Genomic DNA, 19,082 nt, shown 5'->3' with positions numbered 1-19,082 from the left:
AAAGTCTCTACAGCATTATATAAAGAGCAAAACTGGAAACTACCTAATTATCCACCCAAACAGGAATGGTTTAGCAAATTACAGTAATAAAGGAATATTGCAAAGTATTATGGTAATTGTAAAGACTTGAAGCACATTTCTGACAGCATAATACACACCAATGATTTGCAATCCTATAACTACACACATGTGCCTAAGGAATAGAACAGAGTATTCAAAATCATGATGAAGGAGTTCTGGGTAATTTTCCACCCAAGTTTTTATTATTGTTAGGTTATCTTTACCATGAAGAGAACAGAACATGTAGTTAAAATGCAAAGGACAGGAACATTCCACTGGCAAGGACTATTCACGTCTAATCACGCTGTGATCATCAAATCTTCTACACAAATGTATACAGAACACTTTGGATGTTTTCAGAGGATGGCAGAACAGAGAAGTCTGACAGGAAGAGCTGTGCAGAATTAGTCTTGATTTTGCATCTGCTATTATATTCTGAATTTTCAATACCTTGATATTCCCATAAATGACTTTTCCTCCAATCCACATACCCCTCAAGACAGCCTGTGGAATTTATTGAAATATTAAGAACTCAGCATCATTGAGTTCCTACTCTCAATCTCACAGTGTTACTGGGGAGTCTAAGCATCTTCTGAATTTTGGAAAGTTATGGGTCAATGGTGAAAGCCAACAGTCTGTCAACTGCAAAAAGTACCACCTGATGTATTGTTGAAAGAATCACACAGTTGAACTTCCTAGACAAAAACACCTGGTCAAGACAAGTAGGGGATGGTGGTCAGCAGAAGCTTTGAAGACAGTGGAGTTCACTGGTGGAGGGGACATGCAGGACTTCCAATGAGGAGCGGAGGATAAGTTCCAACGTACAAGGGCAAAGGAGAGCCAGCATGAACTATCTGCCAGGAGAGGTGGGCTGGGACTCCATTATGTGAGGAGAGGGAGGCTGGACAAACCCAGTCTGTTGGGTCAGGAGTCAGAGCTCAAAGGAGCGGCTGAGGAGAGCTCCCGGGAGCAGAGTTAAGGCGATTTTGAAAGGAGCACACAGGCAGTAAAGAAGGCAGCAGTCCAGGTTTGCATACGCTTGAAACAGGGAGGGAATGGAAAGGGAAATGGGAAAGGCAGGAAATGTCCAGGTCCATCAAACCTCTCAACTTGCTACCCTCCTCTAAGCACTGAGTCACTAAGCACTGAGTCACTGTTCCCAGCCTCGGTTTTCTCATCTGTAAAGCAGGAATGACAACGGCCTACGCTGATGGGGATCAAGACTAAAGGACCACATTTAAATGAAGAAGGAAGGACATTGCTAGTGGATGTGAATGGGGTGGGGGGGTGAGAGAGAGAAGACAACTCCAAGGTCTGCAACCCGCAAAGCTACCTCCTCCACTCCCACCCCGCTTTGCCTCTATTCATGGAGGTCTCCAAAACTCTCTCCTCCCACTGTGCTTGTAAATGTACTGCCTTCTCTCCGGCCTCCTGCAGAAACTGTTACACCTGTTGAGTTTACATTATAGAACATGCAGAGTAAAAGAACTTTCAATCATACCAGGAGCAGTTCCATTTCCAACACATTCTAAACACACGTGCTTTTGAAAGTCCCTAAACTGGTTATGGGGGAAAAAAATCTGACTTGGTTAGGGGAGAAAAAAGCAAGAAAAAAGTCTTAACTGCAAAATATATTGTTAAGGAAATGAAGTTTTATTACAAGTACAATGAACTTGGGCTTGGCTAACCAATGTTGCCTAATTACGGGAATCTGCTTTAATGTACAGATGATTTCTAGTTAGCACAATCACTCATGGGTAAGAGAATGCTTCTATGATGCATGAAAATAACTTCTCATCACAATCACTGCACTATTTGCCGAGGCAATCCCCTCTTCCTCCCACCCCACAGTTCAGATATAAACTTTCCCTCTAGGTCACAACATACATCAAGTTAATGAGGCATAAAGTTCATCAGAACTGTACCATGCTGCTATAGGTGCTGGAATGGTAAGAGACCAGCTTTCTCGACCTGAGCATTCTCATCAGAGGACTAAATCTAAATTGGTGAATCGGTTTGTTCACAACGTAACAAGGACACCAAGAAACTATGAGCATTTATCAGCTGAATCAATAGTCTGCCAGGTTTGCCTATGCAAAATCACATTTTGGGGGGGGCACATTCCTGAAGAGAAGTAGCTGGATTCTCTAAGCTGCAATAATTAAGTTCACACTGGTCAAAACTGAAATAATTTCAAGCAATTGAGTGGTTCTAAGGAAGACTGGAAACAGAAACAACTTGAAAGCAAAACACCTTTCGCACTGAGCATGATCAGTAAGCCTGATTAGGCTGATGGGAGACTCTCCAGTAATCACCGGAGAATTCACTCTGTAAAAATTTCACTTTCCTAGACCAGGTATAGGAAACCTCCAATAGGAGACACTGCCCAACACGGCTAGTGGGCGTTCTGTCAAACATGCCAACCCGCTATTCATCAGGCTTTATTAAGCCATTTTGGCAGGAGCACCAGCACAATAATGAGCTTGGAAAGGTTGTGTCAAGGGGTCATTCCTTTTTTTTTTTTTTTTTTTTTTACAGGCAGAGTGGATAGTGAGAGAGAGAGAGAGAAAGGCCTTCCTTTTTGCCTTTGGTTCACCCTCCAGTGGCCACTGCAGCCGGCGCATCGCGCTGATCCGAAGCCAGGAGCCAGGTGCTTCTCCTGGTCTCCCATGCAGGTGCAGGGCCCAAGTACTTGGGCCATCCTCCACTGCCTTCCCGGGCCATAGCAGAGAGCTGGCCTGGAAGAGGGGCAACCGGGATAGAATCTGGCGCCCCAACCGGGACTAGAACCTGGTGTGCCGGCGCTGCAAGGCGGAGGATTAGCCTGTTAAGCCACAGCGCCGGCCAAGGGATCATTCCTAAAGGGTCCTTTCTCCTGACAACTCTGTGTCCCTTAGGGCAAAGATGATGGTGCACCCTGCCCCACACTGCATGGGTGAGTAGCAGTCTGATTCTGCTAGCTTCCCTACAGAGGAAAGGGAGGGAGGCACAGAAAGCTCTAAGAATGGCGGTGAGAAGATTCACCTCTAGGCTCCCAAGAGGCTGCCAGCCTTAAGAAGCTGGCTGGGTTTGGCCAACGCAGTGTGTAAAGTCAGGCTCTACAATCTTCAGCTGTTTCCGTTAGGTCACCATGCCTAACCTAACAGACATCATTTCCTCTCATCCAAAATAATACTGTTTCCAAAGGTGTTTCTTTTCTGTTTTACAAATGCAGGTATAATTATCCTCCTAGAAGCAAATACTGGAGAATGATTACAAAATCCTCTTTTAAAGTTTACTGAACATTTTAAATGGCCAGAATGGAGTAACTTTTGAATTATGAAAAATGAAGCATAAACCTTAGCACTGAATAGCAATATTCTCCAAGCTGCACTTTTGCAAAACCCTGTGGGACCTCTTCAGTCTGGCCCTTCCATTGGAGAGCCTCTCTTCCTATCTTTCTGATCAGGGTCTACATGGTCAGGGTAGGGCTGGATTTGACTACTACTAGCCCAAATAATGGAGCCGGAAGAAACTACCTTCCTTTTAAGGGGAACAAAGTCTTCTAAGAACCTCAAATCTACTCAGGGCTCCAGCAACTCTGTCCTATTTTTGGAACCTGAAGCTGTTAGGGCATCCTTTACAAACCTGCAAGCAGACAGCCCTTCATGTCCACCACACCACAATGTCATCCAAGAAATGCAATCCTTGCAAACATGGACAGAGTTGATGTACTCCAGACAGAATGTTACAGAAATGAGAATATTCATGAGAGGCAAAGGCAACGCCCTCACCCCTGAGCTAAGGAAGCCAACGTCAGCAGGTACACGACAGTCCCCAAACTCAAGGAAGGAGAGTAAGAACTAGCAACTTCTCTTCCTACTCCTCTGTCTCCCCACTTTGCTCTACTTTGTCGAAAAGCTGACCTAGTTTTCAAATTTTTTAGAGAAGCTGGCAAGCGTATGAATAAATCCAGAATTTATAAAGCAATTCCATTAAATGGAAATGATGGCCTCTGTGGAGAGGAATCAAAGCTAGGACTCCAACCACCGCCTCACGGATTGCTGTCAAAATCCAGCTGCGTCAGCACTCTCCGATGACAACTTCCAGGCTCACCACTGAAACCGAAATGGGACATACCATCCAAGTTTCAAGTCAGTCATTGTACCAAAAATTCTTTCCACAAATGACTATAATTACTCGCCCTTTGAAGCTATTGGACACACCTGAAAGTGAGACGTGGCTATGTGATCATTAGATCAGTAATCTCAGTTATCTGCTCAGGCTGGGCAAAAACGAGAAAGTCATTTACCCTCATCACTGCCTGAGGTCTCCCAGGGCTCCTGCAAAATAGATTCCAGCTGCAATTCTGGCTTCATTTCTTTCTTCTTTAAAGACCTATTTATTTGAAAAGAGCAATAGCAGAGACAGAGGGAGAGATATTCCATCCACTGGCTCACTCCTCCAAAGGCCGCAACAGCCAGGTCACAGCCAGCAGCTAGGTACTCCATGGCAGGGGCCAAGTACTTGGACTATCTTCTGCACCTTCCCAGGTGCATTAGCAGGAAGCTGGATTGAAAGCGGAATAGCAGGGACTCAAACCAGCTCTCTAATACGCGATGCCAGCTTTGAAAGCCGCAGCTTAATCTGCTACGGCAAAACGCCTGCCCTCCTGGTTCCACTTCTAAGAGGACTAAGCAGAGCTCATTCACAGAACTCAGTATGAGGCGGAATAAACCCAGATCTGGGGGGATTGAGGAAGACTTTCTTTCATCGAATCCCCTTGGAGTTTCAACATGGACTTTAACTAGACCTTTCCTCGAAGCAGCCAGATTCTCTACTAACACCACAGCACCCAGAGGTGCATCAGGCTCTATGGGAATGCAGATGCTGGGAGAGCTGGGTCCCCACTTTAGAAGTCTGCAACACTTTCAGATCTGCCCACAGTCCCTTTGCCCAACTATAAACAGGCATGCTTTATAGTGGAGACAGCAAGGAGGAGTAACTCATGTCCCCAGGCCAAGACTGCACTGAGCTTCCAGTTCTCGCGATCATCTTCAAACTACTTTCTTGTTGGTCTGTGAATGAAAAATGCCTGTCCCCTCACTTGCCCCTTCACTCTCCTTGCAACACAAGAGGCTACCACTTCCACAGCTGCCCCCTCTTCTCTCTCCTAATGTTTATGACATTTCCATTGCTGAACTGCAATTACCTAACTTTATCTATTTTTTAAAGATTTATTAATTTATCTGAAAGGCAGATTGACAGAGAGAGGAAGCGAATGAGAGAGATCTTCTGCTGGTTACTTCCTAAATGGCAGCAACAGCCAGGGCTGAGCCAGGATGAAACCATGGGTCTCCCACATGGTGGCAGGGGCCCAAGCACTTGGGCCATCTTCCACTGCTTTCCCAGGTGCAGCAGCAGCAGAGAACTGGATTGGAAGCAGAGTAGCCAGGACTCAAATGGGTGCTCCAACATGGAATGCCAGAATTGCATGTGACGGCTTAACCCACTGTGCCACAACACTGGCCCCAGAATTACCTAATTTTAGAAGACGAAGGTGGTGGACACAAACTGGCAGTCCACTGACATGTTCTCCTTAGTTTAACTTGACTGAAAATTGTCTTCAATCAGTTGTCAGCACTTTTAATATCAGGGTATTTCCAATAAAAATCTGGATTCCTAGCTCCTCCTGAAAAAAACCCAGAAGACCTGTGAACACTGGGCTAGCTTCTGCCCATGATGAAATAGCTACAGCCAAGGAGCTGCTGTTAGATAAAGGCTCCAGGGCCAGCACAATCCTGCCCGCACGCTGCACTCATTTACCTCGCCTGCCTGGCTTTTTATGCCTTTGAGTTTGTGAGTCCTCATCTAGAACAATCCCTTTACTTTAAAGATGAAGAAAATGGGGGCCTGGAGGAGGAAAGTCACAGGCAAAGGAAGAGTGTAAGGAGGGTTTGGACATCTTCCTTCCCAATCTGGCACACTGCTTCCCTACAGAACCATGACCGCATCAGCATTTCTGCCACAACTGCTTACATTTTACATATTCTAAGTGGAATCTGATATATTCTTTAAATTCCCTTTTATTCTTTTCCATAGGACTGGATTTCCTTATAGATAACAACTTTCGGATCTGTGATTTCATTTAAATATTATATGCAGCCCCCCCCCCTAAAAAAACAATTAATTGATGAAATCAAACTGCACTATCAACTTTTGCACACTTCAACAGATGCAAGGCTGGAAGGAACTGCAGAATCACTTAGCTTAACACTTTGCTGTATAACAAGGAGGAACTGGGGGCTCAGAGAAGAGATGTGGCTGAGGTTGCAGAGTTCCTAGGTAATAGCCAGCCTCCAATTTTCCAGCTCAGTGCTCTTTCCACTGTACCATGTCACCTCTGTGCTGTCACCCAGGTTGTTTCTATAGGGAAGCAAAAACTATGTAACTCTAAATTCCAAGAAGTGAAAGTTAGAATGAGTTGTTCACCAATTTATAGAATTGGACTTGCACTGGGAAGCAGGCTTTCTTTAGAATTGGTATTTGCTGGGAAATTTATGAATGCCACAGGACTTGGGGGTCTTCGTAACACTGGCCCGTATAAAAAGCTAAGCCCCACGTGAGAGAAGTTGTTTTAACCACATCATAGCACCTTCGCTTCAACTTCAAAAGAAAAAAAGGCTACAGTAAAAAGCTTTCATAACAGACTAAATGTGATTTTATAGGCAACCAATTAGCAGATTAATGAACCATTTAACTTTCTTTACTTAAAACCAATATTCCACTCAATAAAGATGAATCCAAAATGCATCCTCTTATGCTGATCAACATAAGTAAGTACAAATGAAGTCAATGGTGTACCCCATTAGCATGCTGCGTTGTATGTCCATAAAACAAGCCCTCCCCGCCCCAAGCCCTGGCCCCTGGCAAACACAGATAAATGATTGTGCACTGCGTGATGATACCATTAGGTGAGAACTTTGGTTCATGCAGTCGGCTGCCGTGGAGGTTGCACCCAACACCCACAGCCCCGGCACCCAAAGTCAGTCAGCGGTGGTGGCTCATGGTGTCAGCCGTGCTCCTTCCACAACACCAGGTGAATACTGTGGTCAGGCATGCTGGTGGCAAAGACCAAGCCCGTGTCATTGTGCCCGTCTAGTCCATTCAGCCAGGATGCTTCGCCTGCCAGAAAGCTTGAGCCTCTCTTTGACTTCCTGTACTCTGGCAGAGGCCAGCGGCTAATCAGGCTCTCTGTCCGCAAATCCATGATGTACAGGTAGCGGTTGTCAAACAGCAGGGCAAAGATATCTCCGAAGCCAAGCAAGGCCAGGTTTGCTATCTCGGGAGTCTTGATGACCCTACAAGGATGAGAGTTAGGGATCATGAACCAGCAGGCAAGTCTGCTTCTGTTTACGTCACTATAATCTTCACTGGAGACATTTAAAATCAATACAAAATTCAAGCAAATTTAGAATTAAATGACAGTTTTTGAGAAAGAAGAAAATGAGGACAAAAAGCTCACTTACAAATTTGGGGAGGGCGCCAAACAGCCATTGAATCTGACAACATGTTAAAAAAAAAAAAAGGTGATTGTTTTGTTTTTAATTGGAGAGGCAGAAACAGAGAACTCGCATCTACTGGATCACTCCCCAAATGCCTGCAATGGACAACGCTGGGGACCAGGCCAAAGGCAGGAGGCAGGAACCCAATGCAAGTCTCCCACATGGATGGCAAGAACCCAATTTATTGGGCCATCACTGCTGTCCCTCAGGGTCTGCAAGCAGGGAGCTAGAGTCAGAAGACAGTCAAGAATGGTACCCAGGTACTCTCATGTAGGATGCAGGTATCTTAACTACTAAGCTAATATCTACCCTGAAAGGTAGTATCTGACAAAAGTCTATACACAAAGCACGAAAACATCCGACCAGGCTGGAAAGCTCCTTCAGATTATCCAACTTAACATTCTCATGTCCAAGATGGGAAAATCAAAGCCCAACTAGGGTAATAACTTTAGCTAAAGATTCACAACTTGTCAGTCACCAGTCAGAACCAGAATGCAAGAATCAACTCGTCTTACAAGCTAAGATGACTTACTCATTAAACCCTAGAATACTAAAACATCCTATCCCGAAGCCCAGTAACTGAAGTGCCAGTCATCTCAGCAGGCAGCGAGCAAATGGGTTTCTGCAAAAATAGCAGGAGCTGAAAAAATTCAGTTCTCAAAATAATTCAGAAATACTTATTAATAGTAGATTCCTAAGAACTTGTTAGAGAAAACTAGGGGAGCTGGGAGGACAGCTCTAACCTTCACGGGTTGGCAATGACAAGGGCACAAAATGGGAGAGACTGAACCAAACACCAGCATAAATGAGAAAAGCAAACCAAAAACCCCCTTAGTTTCTGCTGTCTGTGCCTTTAGCAAAGCAAAAGGTTGACAAGAAAAGCTGATGTCCTCTTGTGGGGCATTAGGAAAAAAGCTACAAGATGAGCAGAATCCAAGAGTGCTCTGCGATCATATGGTTGGGCTCCTGTGAGAAGGAAGGAAGTCAGCCTAGGTTTTCACAAGGACACTATGAACTAGTGTACATCCAAGACTCAACCAGAATGGGAGGGCCTGGCGATCAGGACAAGTAAGGAGCAGCTGAAGGCTACTGCTGAGCGGAGCGAAGAACGCAGGCGCAGGGCAACTACGCAGGATCGTTACTTGTGAACGGTGCAGGACGCATGAGACAAAGGCCAGACATTACAAGCTCTAGAAGACAGGAACCAGCATCAAATGAAAAGGATTACAAAGATTTCAGTCTGACACTAAGAAGGAAGGGGACTTTTTTTTTTTAACAAACATTTACCTAATGTGCCAGGCAAAGAACATCACAGTTATTAACAAGTATCTTGATACTCTATACTTTGTGTGTCTTTGTGGGTGCAGTCTGTTGAAATCTTTACTTAGTATATACTAAGTTGATCTTCTGTATATAAAGATAATTGGAAATGAATCATGATGAAGAATGGGATGGGAGAGAGAGTGGGAGATGGGATGGTTGCAGGTGGGAGGGAGGCTATGGAGGGAAAAGCTGCTATAATTCACAAGTTGTACTTTGGAACTTTATTAAATAAAAGTTGAAAAAAAAAACAAAAACAAGTATCTTGTAAACAACACAGTGAGGCAGAGGCATTTATCCTCTGTGACCAGTGAATGAACTGAGGGGACAGGAAAATGTTTTGCCCTGACCACAAGGCTAACATGAAGCAGACTGAGCATGTGAGCCCAGATCTGGCAGACTCTGGGCCATATGCTCTGTTCTCTACATTTAGCTGCTTCCGATGAGGAAGGCAGAGAGCACCTCCAGCTGAGGTGTACAACTCTCTCCTGAATGAAGGGATGAGTGCACAAATACATGGATTCCAACTAAACGCCCATTTTCTGAGAGCTACACAGGTTGAGTGCTGGTTGGGCCTTCTCACTTAGACTGAGGCGGGCACAGCACACCACTGTCAGGAGTGAGAACGTACTCAGCACAAACACTGCAAAAGATACAACAGCAACACCAAGGAGTGAGCACGTCATTCTACCTTTTATCAGCTGGACCTAGAAGAGTACTTGTTCTCTTTCCAGAAGAGGAAATGAAACTAGGCATTCCAGAATGAAGAACACTAAAGGCCTCTTGAAATTTTACAAATTTTCTACCACAGGCATGTGTTTCTCTTAACACTGATAACTCCAGAAAAGAATTGTGTGGTACTAAGAATATCAAGAGAAGTATAAATTTTAGGAAACAAAGAAAATGATTAACAAGGGCTTAAAAAGCAGATCATAGGCCAGTGTTATGGCATAGCGGGTAAAGCCAACTAGAGTGCCGGCATCCCATATAGGCCCAGCTGTTCCACTTCCAATCCAACTCCCTGCTAACGCTCCTGGGAAAGCAGCAGAAAATGTTCCAAGTACTTGAACCCTTGCACCCACATCAGGGACCCAGAAGAAGCTCCTGGCACACAGCTTTGGACTGGCCCAGCTCCAGCTGTTGCAGCCATTTGGGAAATGAACCAGTGGATCAAAAATCTCACTTTCTCTGTCTCTCTCTCTCTTTTTCAAATAAATAAATTTAAAGAAAAAAAAAGATAAAGCTCATTGAAAAAGGAACTCTTCTTAAAAGAGGTAGATAGGTACGTTCAAGAATGACATTAATCCAAAATCAATCACTGAATTATATGCACAGATGCACTAACGTAGGCCCGATTCCAGGGACGGCAGTAGGCTGGGATTAAGCTCAAGCACAGGGGAAACAGTGGTTCTAGCCACTGTGCTCCAAATAAGTTCACAATCAGTAACTCCCTCATCATTTTCCATTTGGATGATTATGTTCATTCATTTCACAAATACTGGGAACATGAAGTATGCTAGTCATTGCTGGTATCAGGATTAGGTAGTGAAGGAGACAAACTGAATTTCCTCACCTATAATCTGTCAAAAACAAAATCTATTGCCAAACCCATTTCTCTGTTTCCTCACCTGCTCATTGGCCCAAACTGCTCAAGCTAGGAAACATGGTCATCACCCAATTCTTCTCCATACTTAAATCCTAAATTCAATCACCAAGCTCTACTGACTTTATCTCCTGAATTTTTCTCCAATGCATTCTTTTTTTTTCTCCATTATCATGCTTTTGCTTGCCGTATTGCCAACAGCTTTCTCTCTGGCTACTCTTAGAATTTTTCAATCAGCTATGTTCACCCTAAATCTGATGCTACTACCACTATGTTTGAGCTTCTACACCCAATGATGCCTCCATACTACCCTCTTACCTCCAGCTACACTGGTGAATTCCTCAAATACACCAGACCCCTTCACCTCCAGGGCCTATGAACAGAACAGTCTTGGTCTACAACACTGCTCACTGCACACCCGCCCCTGGCACTTAGTTAAAGGCATACATTTAAAGGTCAACCCAAATAGTTCTTCCTCTAGGAAGTATTCACTTACTTCACAAACAATATGGGCCTTCAACATACCCTGCACTAGGTACTTACTACCCCAACCATTAAAAATGCACTAGCTTGTGGCCAGCACTGTGGTGTAGCAAGTAAAGCTGCTGCCTGCAGTGCTGGCATCCCACATGGGCGCCAGTTCAAGTCCTGGCTGTTCCACTTCCAATCCAGCTCTCTGCTATGAGCTGGGAAAGCAGTACAAGAAGGCCCAAGTCCTTGGGCCCCTGCACCCACATGGGAGACCCGGAAGATGCTCCTGGCTCCTGCCTTCAGAACAGCTCAGCTCCGGCCACTACGGCCAATTGGGGAGTGAACCAGTGGATGGAAGACCCCTCTCTTTCACTCTCTCTCTGCCTCTCCTTCTCTGTGTAACTCTTTCAAATAAATAAATAAATCTAAAAAAAAAAATGCACTAGTTGTTCAATGTCAGCCTTCCCTCATACTGGTTAGTCATTTCTATGTGCTTACTAATAAGTATTTTTGTCACTTCCCAATGCAGAAATAGATAGGTACTCAGTACCAACTAATAAACAAAGCAGTGGTATAACAAACACTACAAATACAAATTCCTATAAGAGACCAAAGGACACTGGAAAAAACAACTAGAAGGTATGGTAAGCCCTCTATCATCAATTTAAAGCAGGATAAAATTGGAAACACAGAAAACTGGGTGGTTATGGGTATAAGAATTAAGACTAGTGAAGGGGGGCCAGCACTGTGGTGCAGTGGTTTAAAGCCCCAGCCTGCAGTGCTGGCATCCCATATGAGCACTGGTTCGAGTCCCAGCTACTCCACTTCCAATCTGGCTCTTTGCTATGGCCTGGGAAAGTAGTAGAAGATGGCCCTCATTCTTGGGCCCCTGCAGCCATGTGGGAGACCCGTAAGAAGCTCCTGGTTCCTGGCTTCAGATCAGCTTAGCTCTGGCTGTTGTTGTCATTTGGGGAGTGAACCAGCAGATGGAAGCCCTCTCTCTCTAACTCTGCTTTTCAAATAGGTTAAAAGAAATCTTAAAAAAAAAAAAAAAAAAGAAAGACTAGTGAAGATGAACAGATTCCAAAGACTGAAATACAAACATGTTGCAGAAGAGAGAACACTCTTGATAGGCTTGTGAATCCTTTGACTTTGACCAGATTAGTACTGTAAATAGATAGCCCAGCTGTGCAGTTAGGCTCTTGAACCTAAGAAATCTTGCGTGCTGTATTAAAGAAACCTAGCTCAAGGCTGGTGCTGGGTGCAGCTTAAGGCTGGTGTTGTGGTGCAGCAGGTTAAGTTACCGCCTGTGACGTCAGCATTCCATATGGGTGCAGGTTCCAGTCCTAGCTGCTCCGTTTCCAATCTAGCTCTCTGCTAATGCACCTGGGAAAGCAGCAGAGGATAGTCCAAGTGACTGAGTGCTCCTGCACCCAGATGGGAGACTCAGGTAAAGCTCCTGGCTTCGCTATGGCACTGCTATGACCACTGCAGCCATCTGGGAGTGAACCAGTGGATGAAAGCTCTCTCCCTGTCTCTGTCTCTCTCTCATGCTAACTCTGCCCTTCAAATAAATAAATCTTAAAAAAAAAAAAAAAAAAGTTTGTAGGATAAAAGAAAACCCAGCTCTAGTTCAAGAGTGCGTCATTATCTCAGACTTACTGTGCAACATGCTGTCCCGTGTGCTTTGCTTCTCTTCAGTTAGCTTCAGACCTTAAGCAGCCCTATCTGGTCCTAGCAACTAAGGCCACAGAACTTACAGCAGGATTCACAAGAGGCGGGTTTACATTTAAAGGGAAAAAAGCAGAGATAAAACAGCCCCTTTTCAAAGAAAAATAAAAATCTACCACTTCTCACCAGGAAACAATCTTGCAGACTTGCCAGGTAAAGTTGGCATATCCAAATACTAAAAACTAATAGGGGCTGGCACTGTGGAGTAGCAGGTAAAGCCACCACCTGCAATGCCAGCATCCCACATGGGTGCTGGTTCGAGTCCCCGCTGCTCCACTTCCGATCCAGCTCTCTGCTATGGCCTGGGAAAGCAGTGGAAGATGGCCCAACTCCTTGGGCCCCTGCACCCACATGGGAGACCTGGAAGAAGCTCCTGGCTCCTGATCAGGCCCAGCCCTGGCCATTGCTGCCATCTGGGGAGTGAACCAGCAGATAGAAGACCTCTCTCTCTCTCTCTCTCTCTCACTCTCACTCTGACTCTCTGTAACTCTGCCTTTCAAATAACAAATAAATAAAGCTTAAAAAAAAGAAAAAAAAACTAACAGAACTTCTACCCAGAACTCTAGACTCTCTATAGGTCTTTCTGAGCAGTAAATATACATGAAAAATGTAGGTGCAGGGTCAAATTCAAACTTTTAGAAACTCTCAAGCATCCAACAATTATGATACCTCTACCCTACTCTCTACCTTCATACCCCTCTTTCCAAAATTTCAATTTAAAAGTAAAGCAGTATCAACCTACAAAAAATGTGGTTTTTCCATGATGATTATTTGGATTTTTTCTTTGCAAAATATCAAGTTCTTCCAAGGGATTATTTTCTCATATTTTGGGGCCCTTGATTTCCTGGGACCTTAGGTATACACCTCCCAGATAATCCAGCCAGGAATAGAGCAATGTTAGACTAAGTGAGATATAGAATGTAGGGCAAGGCCATGGCCCCATCTTGGCTTCAATTTCCAATCTAAAAAATGAAGATCTTGGACTGATGTTTTCTATACCTGTTTGAGTTTTTTTTTTTTTTTTCTCAAAGCATAATCATCAATCATTCCTAGAAATGTTTCTGACAGCTCTGAAAGCTGACTGTTCAGAAATGTTGGTCTGACTCCAGAAGACATGAATGGGGTTCTAACTTTGTCAACAGATGGGGCCTGCCAAAATTCTGCTGGCTAGTAGGATCAGATCCCATTTAAGCTGACCTCAAACAGTCACATTAGAAAAAAAAAATGGAGAGAATGTCCCCCAAGTCAGCATTTCCTGAACCACGCTGTGGAACATTAACTTTGTGAGTTTTTGTGAGTTGTTACTGCACATGTGCACCACAGGTATGACACAGAGTAGGTTAAACAAATTCAAATAGGCTTCTTTATGGAAGCCTCCAGAGTTATTAGTAATGATCTCCCAGGTGCCATACTAAGCCCTCACACAAGCATTTCATTCAATGATCACTTTATAGATGAGAAAATTGATGCACAGAAGGACTAAGAAACTTACACAAAATCACACAGCTCATAAGAGATGGTACCAGATGTTAACCCATCACATAGCACTGGCTTCCATCAGCCTTGAATATGCCAGCAAACACTGCCAACCTCCAAGAGGGGTCTATGTTGTCAAAAATCACAAAATTATTTGTCCACAGACCTCTCATTTCTTTGGAAACACTGGAAGTTATATTTTTCTCTAAGTACCACTGTTTTTCAATCAGTCAATAAGAAAGCCACTTGATCCCTAGATCCACTGAGGTTGACCAGGCTTGTATAACAATGTAGAATTTCAACTGACGGAAGAGAACTTTAAAAAAAATTAGAACTGGAAGAGATCAGGAAGATCTGTCATCCGGGCCCCTCATCTTCCCGAAAAGCAAGTTAAACCCTGAAAGGGAAAGTGATTTATGACTCAGAGTAGGGGAGGGATTATAACCTAGATATTTAGCTTCCAGGAAATAATCCTTTGTCATTTGCTTATTGCCTCTAAAACAAGTTTTCCACTATGAGATGTTGACTTTAAATAGACTGGCTTATAACTGATGCAGTAAATATTTCCTAAAAGCAAGCTGTTGGTTGGTACATGCAAATATTTAGTCTTTTCTTTACTACTCAACAGCCAACATTCAAAGATAAAGCATAAGGTACAAGGACATTACCTGAGGATATCATAACTGGCAAAGTCCCACTGGTAGAGACCTAGTGCTGAACTACAGACAATGTATTTGCCATCAAAATGAAGTCTTGGCTGAAGGCAGATGCTTCTATCCTCAGAGACAGATAATGTCTTTAAGCACTTGCAGTTGATTTCTCTCCCAATTGGCCAAATCTACCAAAAAGAAAGAAAGAAAATGAGAAAAGATAACAGATCACACCACCACAGAAAACCTTGCCTTAAACAATGTGGCCTGCATTTGCTGAAGTCAATACAAAGTGCAGCATACAAGGAACATCACAGGTTTTAAAGCCAAAGATCACATATTCAATTCTTGACTCTTCTGGGTAATTTGGGTCAAAGATTTAACATCCCTGAAGCCCAGTTCTTGCGTGAAGATTAACGCCTACCACATGGATTGGTTTGAAAGATGCGATAATGGGGCAGGCATTTGGCACAGCCGTTAAGATGGCACCTGAGACACCCCCATTGCATGTCAGAGTGCCTGGGTTGGAGGCCTCCCTTGTTCTGCTTCTGATTCCAGCTTCCTTCTAACATACACCCTGGGAGGCAGCAGGTGCCAACAACTCAAGTACCTGGGTCTCTGCTACCCACATGGGAGACTTGAATTGAGTTCAAGGATCCTAGTTTTGGCCTGGCCCAGTCCAGGCTGTTGCCAGCATTTGAAAAGTGAACCAGATGATGGAAGATCTTTGTCTCTGATACTCTCTCTCTCTCTCTCTTCCTGCTTTTTAAATAAATAAATTAAAATTTTTTAAATAAACAAAGATGCAATAAGAACATATATAAACATTGTGTAAACTCTTTGCAAATTGTTACAACAAATGGATATTTATGGTTTCATAGCTTAAGAATTGAGGAGAGCAGGAAGTATGTATTTTAAGAAAACAGTAAGAATAAGTTGAAAACCAATTTCTGTGAATTTCTTTTTCATTTACAAATCATAGTTAGAAACTGCATAGGATATAGAATTAGTGAACTGTATCCTAGTCTTTTTTTTTTTTTAAGATTTATTTATTTGAAAGGCAGAGTGACAGTAAGAGTGAGTGAGAATGAGAGAGAGAGAAAGAGAAAGAGAGAAAGAGAAAGTATCTTCCATTTGCTGGTTCACTCTCCAAATGGCCACAAGAACCAGGACTGGGCCAGGCTCATGCCAGGAACTCCTTCCAAGTCTTCCAAATGGGTGGCAGGGACTTGAGGCCTCAGGCCATCATCTGCTATTTCCACGTGCATGAGCAGAGAGCTGCATCAGAAGCAGAGCAGCCAGGACTCAAATTGACATTCCAACATGGTAGTGCCTTAAGCCGCCCTAGTCACATTCTATTCTGATGGATTTAAGACACTGGACTAAGACATTCTCACTTTCCCCTGTGGAGTATTCTCTCTTTGCCATATCATTTTAATTTTCTTAGTAGTCGCCAGTTTTTCTTGATGGGGCAAATTAATAGAAGGAAAAAAAATCTCACCTTGATCTCATATTTGTCTGCGCTTAAGAGGATATAGTCTCCAGGGCTATGCAACAGAGATTTGACTTTGCACTTCTGCAAAACCACCTGCAAATATAAATATCCATGTTACAGAAACATCTCTTTAATATTCTTCCTATAGTGATTTTCATTTTTTTAATTAAAATATGAAAATGAGCTTGGAATGACACAGTACTGTAGAATAACTAAACTATAATCCCATTACTAAATTTCTGTTATTAGCAGTATCTACAAGTATCCAATACTGGCGGCATTTAACCTTAGCTATAATCTGGAAGAGAACTAGGACAGATTTTAAGCATTGAACTTGGAACCAGAATCTGCCATATACTGGTTTTGCAACCTAGAAAGACCATCTCAGCTCTTCGTTTCTCAGTTTATTCATCTCTAAGTAGGAGGCAAGAGACCAACCATCTTATCTCATGTAACTGCAGTGTAGATATGAACTAAAACAATGTAAATAATCATAACAGTAACACTGTAATGTATAAAAGCTAACATCCCCTCAGCACTTGGGATAGTCTTTAAAGCCTAGGTTCCAGTTGTTCGTAATAAATCACCATAAGGTGAGACAGAAAGCAGGGTTCACTCATTCAGAAGTCTGGGCTAGATTCAACTGCAATGGACAGATGTGCCACTAAATATCAGGCACCTTGCTGAGAAATGTCCCAATATCTCTTTTAATAGCCACAGGAACATTCAGCATATGATCAAACCTAGGTTGTACACCTAAAAGGGAGCAGTAACAGTCCGAGATACCTCAGGCAGTTGGGCCCCAAGTCTACTGGTTTTCCTACAAAATCAGATTGCCTTATAACTTCTCTATTTAAAAATTTGAAGTGTCCAATACACACTTATCGACCTTCTCACAAATTCCAATACATAATTATCGACCTTCTCCCAAACTCTTCTCCATTGAGCCTATTTGAGAAAAAGACATACTCATTCATCCAATCTAAAACCCACCAGTCATCTCTGATTCTTTCTACTTTTTTGTTACCTACTATGAACCAGCAAGTTCAGGTGGCTTTACCTTATTGACATGAATGCCCATCTTTTATTGCCACTCAAGTCCAAGTTATAGGCATCTTTTGCTTAGGCCATTGCAAATGCCCAACTGGTCACAGACTAACCCATCCTTCACTTAGTTTTTTTTTTTTTTTGTCAGGCAGAGTGGATAGTGAGAGAGAGAGAGACAGAGAGAAAGGTCTTCCTTTTTGCCGTTGGTTCACCCTCCAATGGCCACTACAGCCGGCGCATCGCGCTGATCTGAAGCCAGGAGCCAGGTGCTTCTCCTGGTCTCCCATGCGGGTGCAGGGCCCAAGCACTTGGGCCATCCTCCACTGCCTTCCCAGGCCATAGCAGAGAGCTGGCCTGGAAGAGGGGCAACCGGGATAGAATCCGGCGCCCCAACCGGGACTAGAACCCGGTGTGCTGGCGCCGCAAGGCGGAAGATTAGCCTGTTAAGCCACGGTGCCGGCCAAACCTAGTTATTTTCTTAAAACATATATCACATCAGACTCTTGGCAGAACTTGTCAACTACTTCCTAGTACACTTATGATATCCATCACTCTTACTATGGCTTAGTAAGTCATATATGATGGGCACATACCCACTCATCTCCCCAGACTACAGTATAGCTCCAAGGGCCTTCTTCCAGGTCATCAAATGTTCCAAGTTCTTTCCTATCCCCGGCCCTGTACACATACTGCACATTCTAAAGCATTCTTTCCACAGCTACCACCTTTTCAATCTTTACGTCTGTACCTTCTCAAAAAGCTTTCCTTGAATTAGTTGCTCTCACAGAAATTAACACAAATTGTAATTATATCATTTAGAATCACTGTTTAATAACTATTTATCCTCCTAGACTAACATCTGTAAGAGTAAAGCCTGGGTATATTTTTCCAGCTCCTGTATCCTCAGACCCTCAAGTTCAAGGAAGTGCGTCACATGGCACAGTCACTATTAATGCTGCATGTGAGCCCCACAACAACCTTGTGGAACTAGAATATATCATGATATTTTGCTACAGGTCTTGTAAACTTTTCTTAGCCTCACTTCTTTCTTCCAAGACTGAAAAACATTCTTTTTTTCAAAATGGAAATTGCTTTTCTGATTAAAAAACAAATATGTTCTTCCAAAAAAGCACCCACAATCTCATCAGAAATAATCTATTTAAAAATACTAGAGCATAGGGCTGGCGCCGTGGCTCAACAGGCTAATCCTCCGCCTTGCGGCGCCGGCACACCGGGTTCTAGTCCCAGTCGGGGCGCCGGATCCTGTCCCGGTTGCCCCTCTTCCAGGCCAGCTCTCTGCTATGGCCCAGGAGTGCAGTGGAGGATGGCCCAAGTCCTTGGGCCCTGCACCTCATGGGAGACCAGGAGAAGCACCTGGCTCCTGCCATCGGATCAGCACGGTGCGCCAGCCGCAGCGCGCCGGCCGCAGCGGCCATTGGAGGGTGAACCAACGGCAAAAAGGAAGACCTTTCTCTCTCTCTCTCTCTCTGTCCACTCTGCCTGTCAAAAATAAAAAAATAAAATAAAATACTGGAGCATAAACACATTAAAAATGTTCATATATCATGGGCATTTTTCCCTGTCCATAAGTCAACTCATCGATTAAACTATGGAGACCTTCTACATGATGATCACTGGGATATAACATTGCACTTTGTGATTATGACTATTCTGTCATAGGATTA

At 43.6% G+C, this 19,082-nt stretch overlaps 1 protein-coding gene across 3 annotated transcripts in view; it reads right to left on the bottom strand.

The window, feature by feature from the left end:
* Window positions 1-19,082, bottom strand: part of FBXW2 (F-box and WD repeat domain containing 2) — a 53,828-nt gene that overhangs the window by 17,912 nt on the left and 16,834 nt on the right. The window contains exons 6-9 of one of the 3 annotated variants that reach the window (XM_062207676.1): window positions 16,357-16,443; window positions 14,874-15,043; window positions 7,569-7,601; window positions 242-7,400 (exon numbers count right to left, since the gene is read on the bottom strand). In XM_062207676.1, the coding sequence (XP_062063660.1) occupies window positions 7,112-7,400; window positions 7,569-7,601; window positions 14,874-15,043; window positions 16,357-16,443 (579 nt within the window). In that variant the 3' untranslated portion in view covers window positions 242-7,111. Of the gene's footprint in view, window positions 1-241; window positions 7,401-7,568; window positions 7,602-14,873; window positions 15,044-16,356; window positions 16,444-19,082 lie in introns of those variants that run through there. The other 2 variants (XM_062207677.1, XM_062207678.1) reach the window with 2 other exon arrangements.

The sequence above is a fragment of the Lepus europaeus genome, chromosome 12, assembly GCF_033115175.1.
Source record: "Lepus europaeus isolate LE1 chromosome 12, mLepTim1.pri, whole genome shotgun sequence".
NCBI lineage: Eukaryota > Metazoa > Chordata > Mammalia > Lagomorpha > Leporidae > Lepus > Lepus europaeus.
Note: the sequence above shows the minus strand (reverse complement) of the source record. Positions and strands in the feature narration are given on the sequence as shown.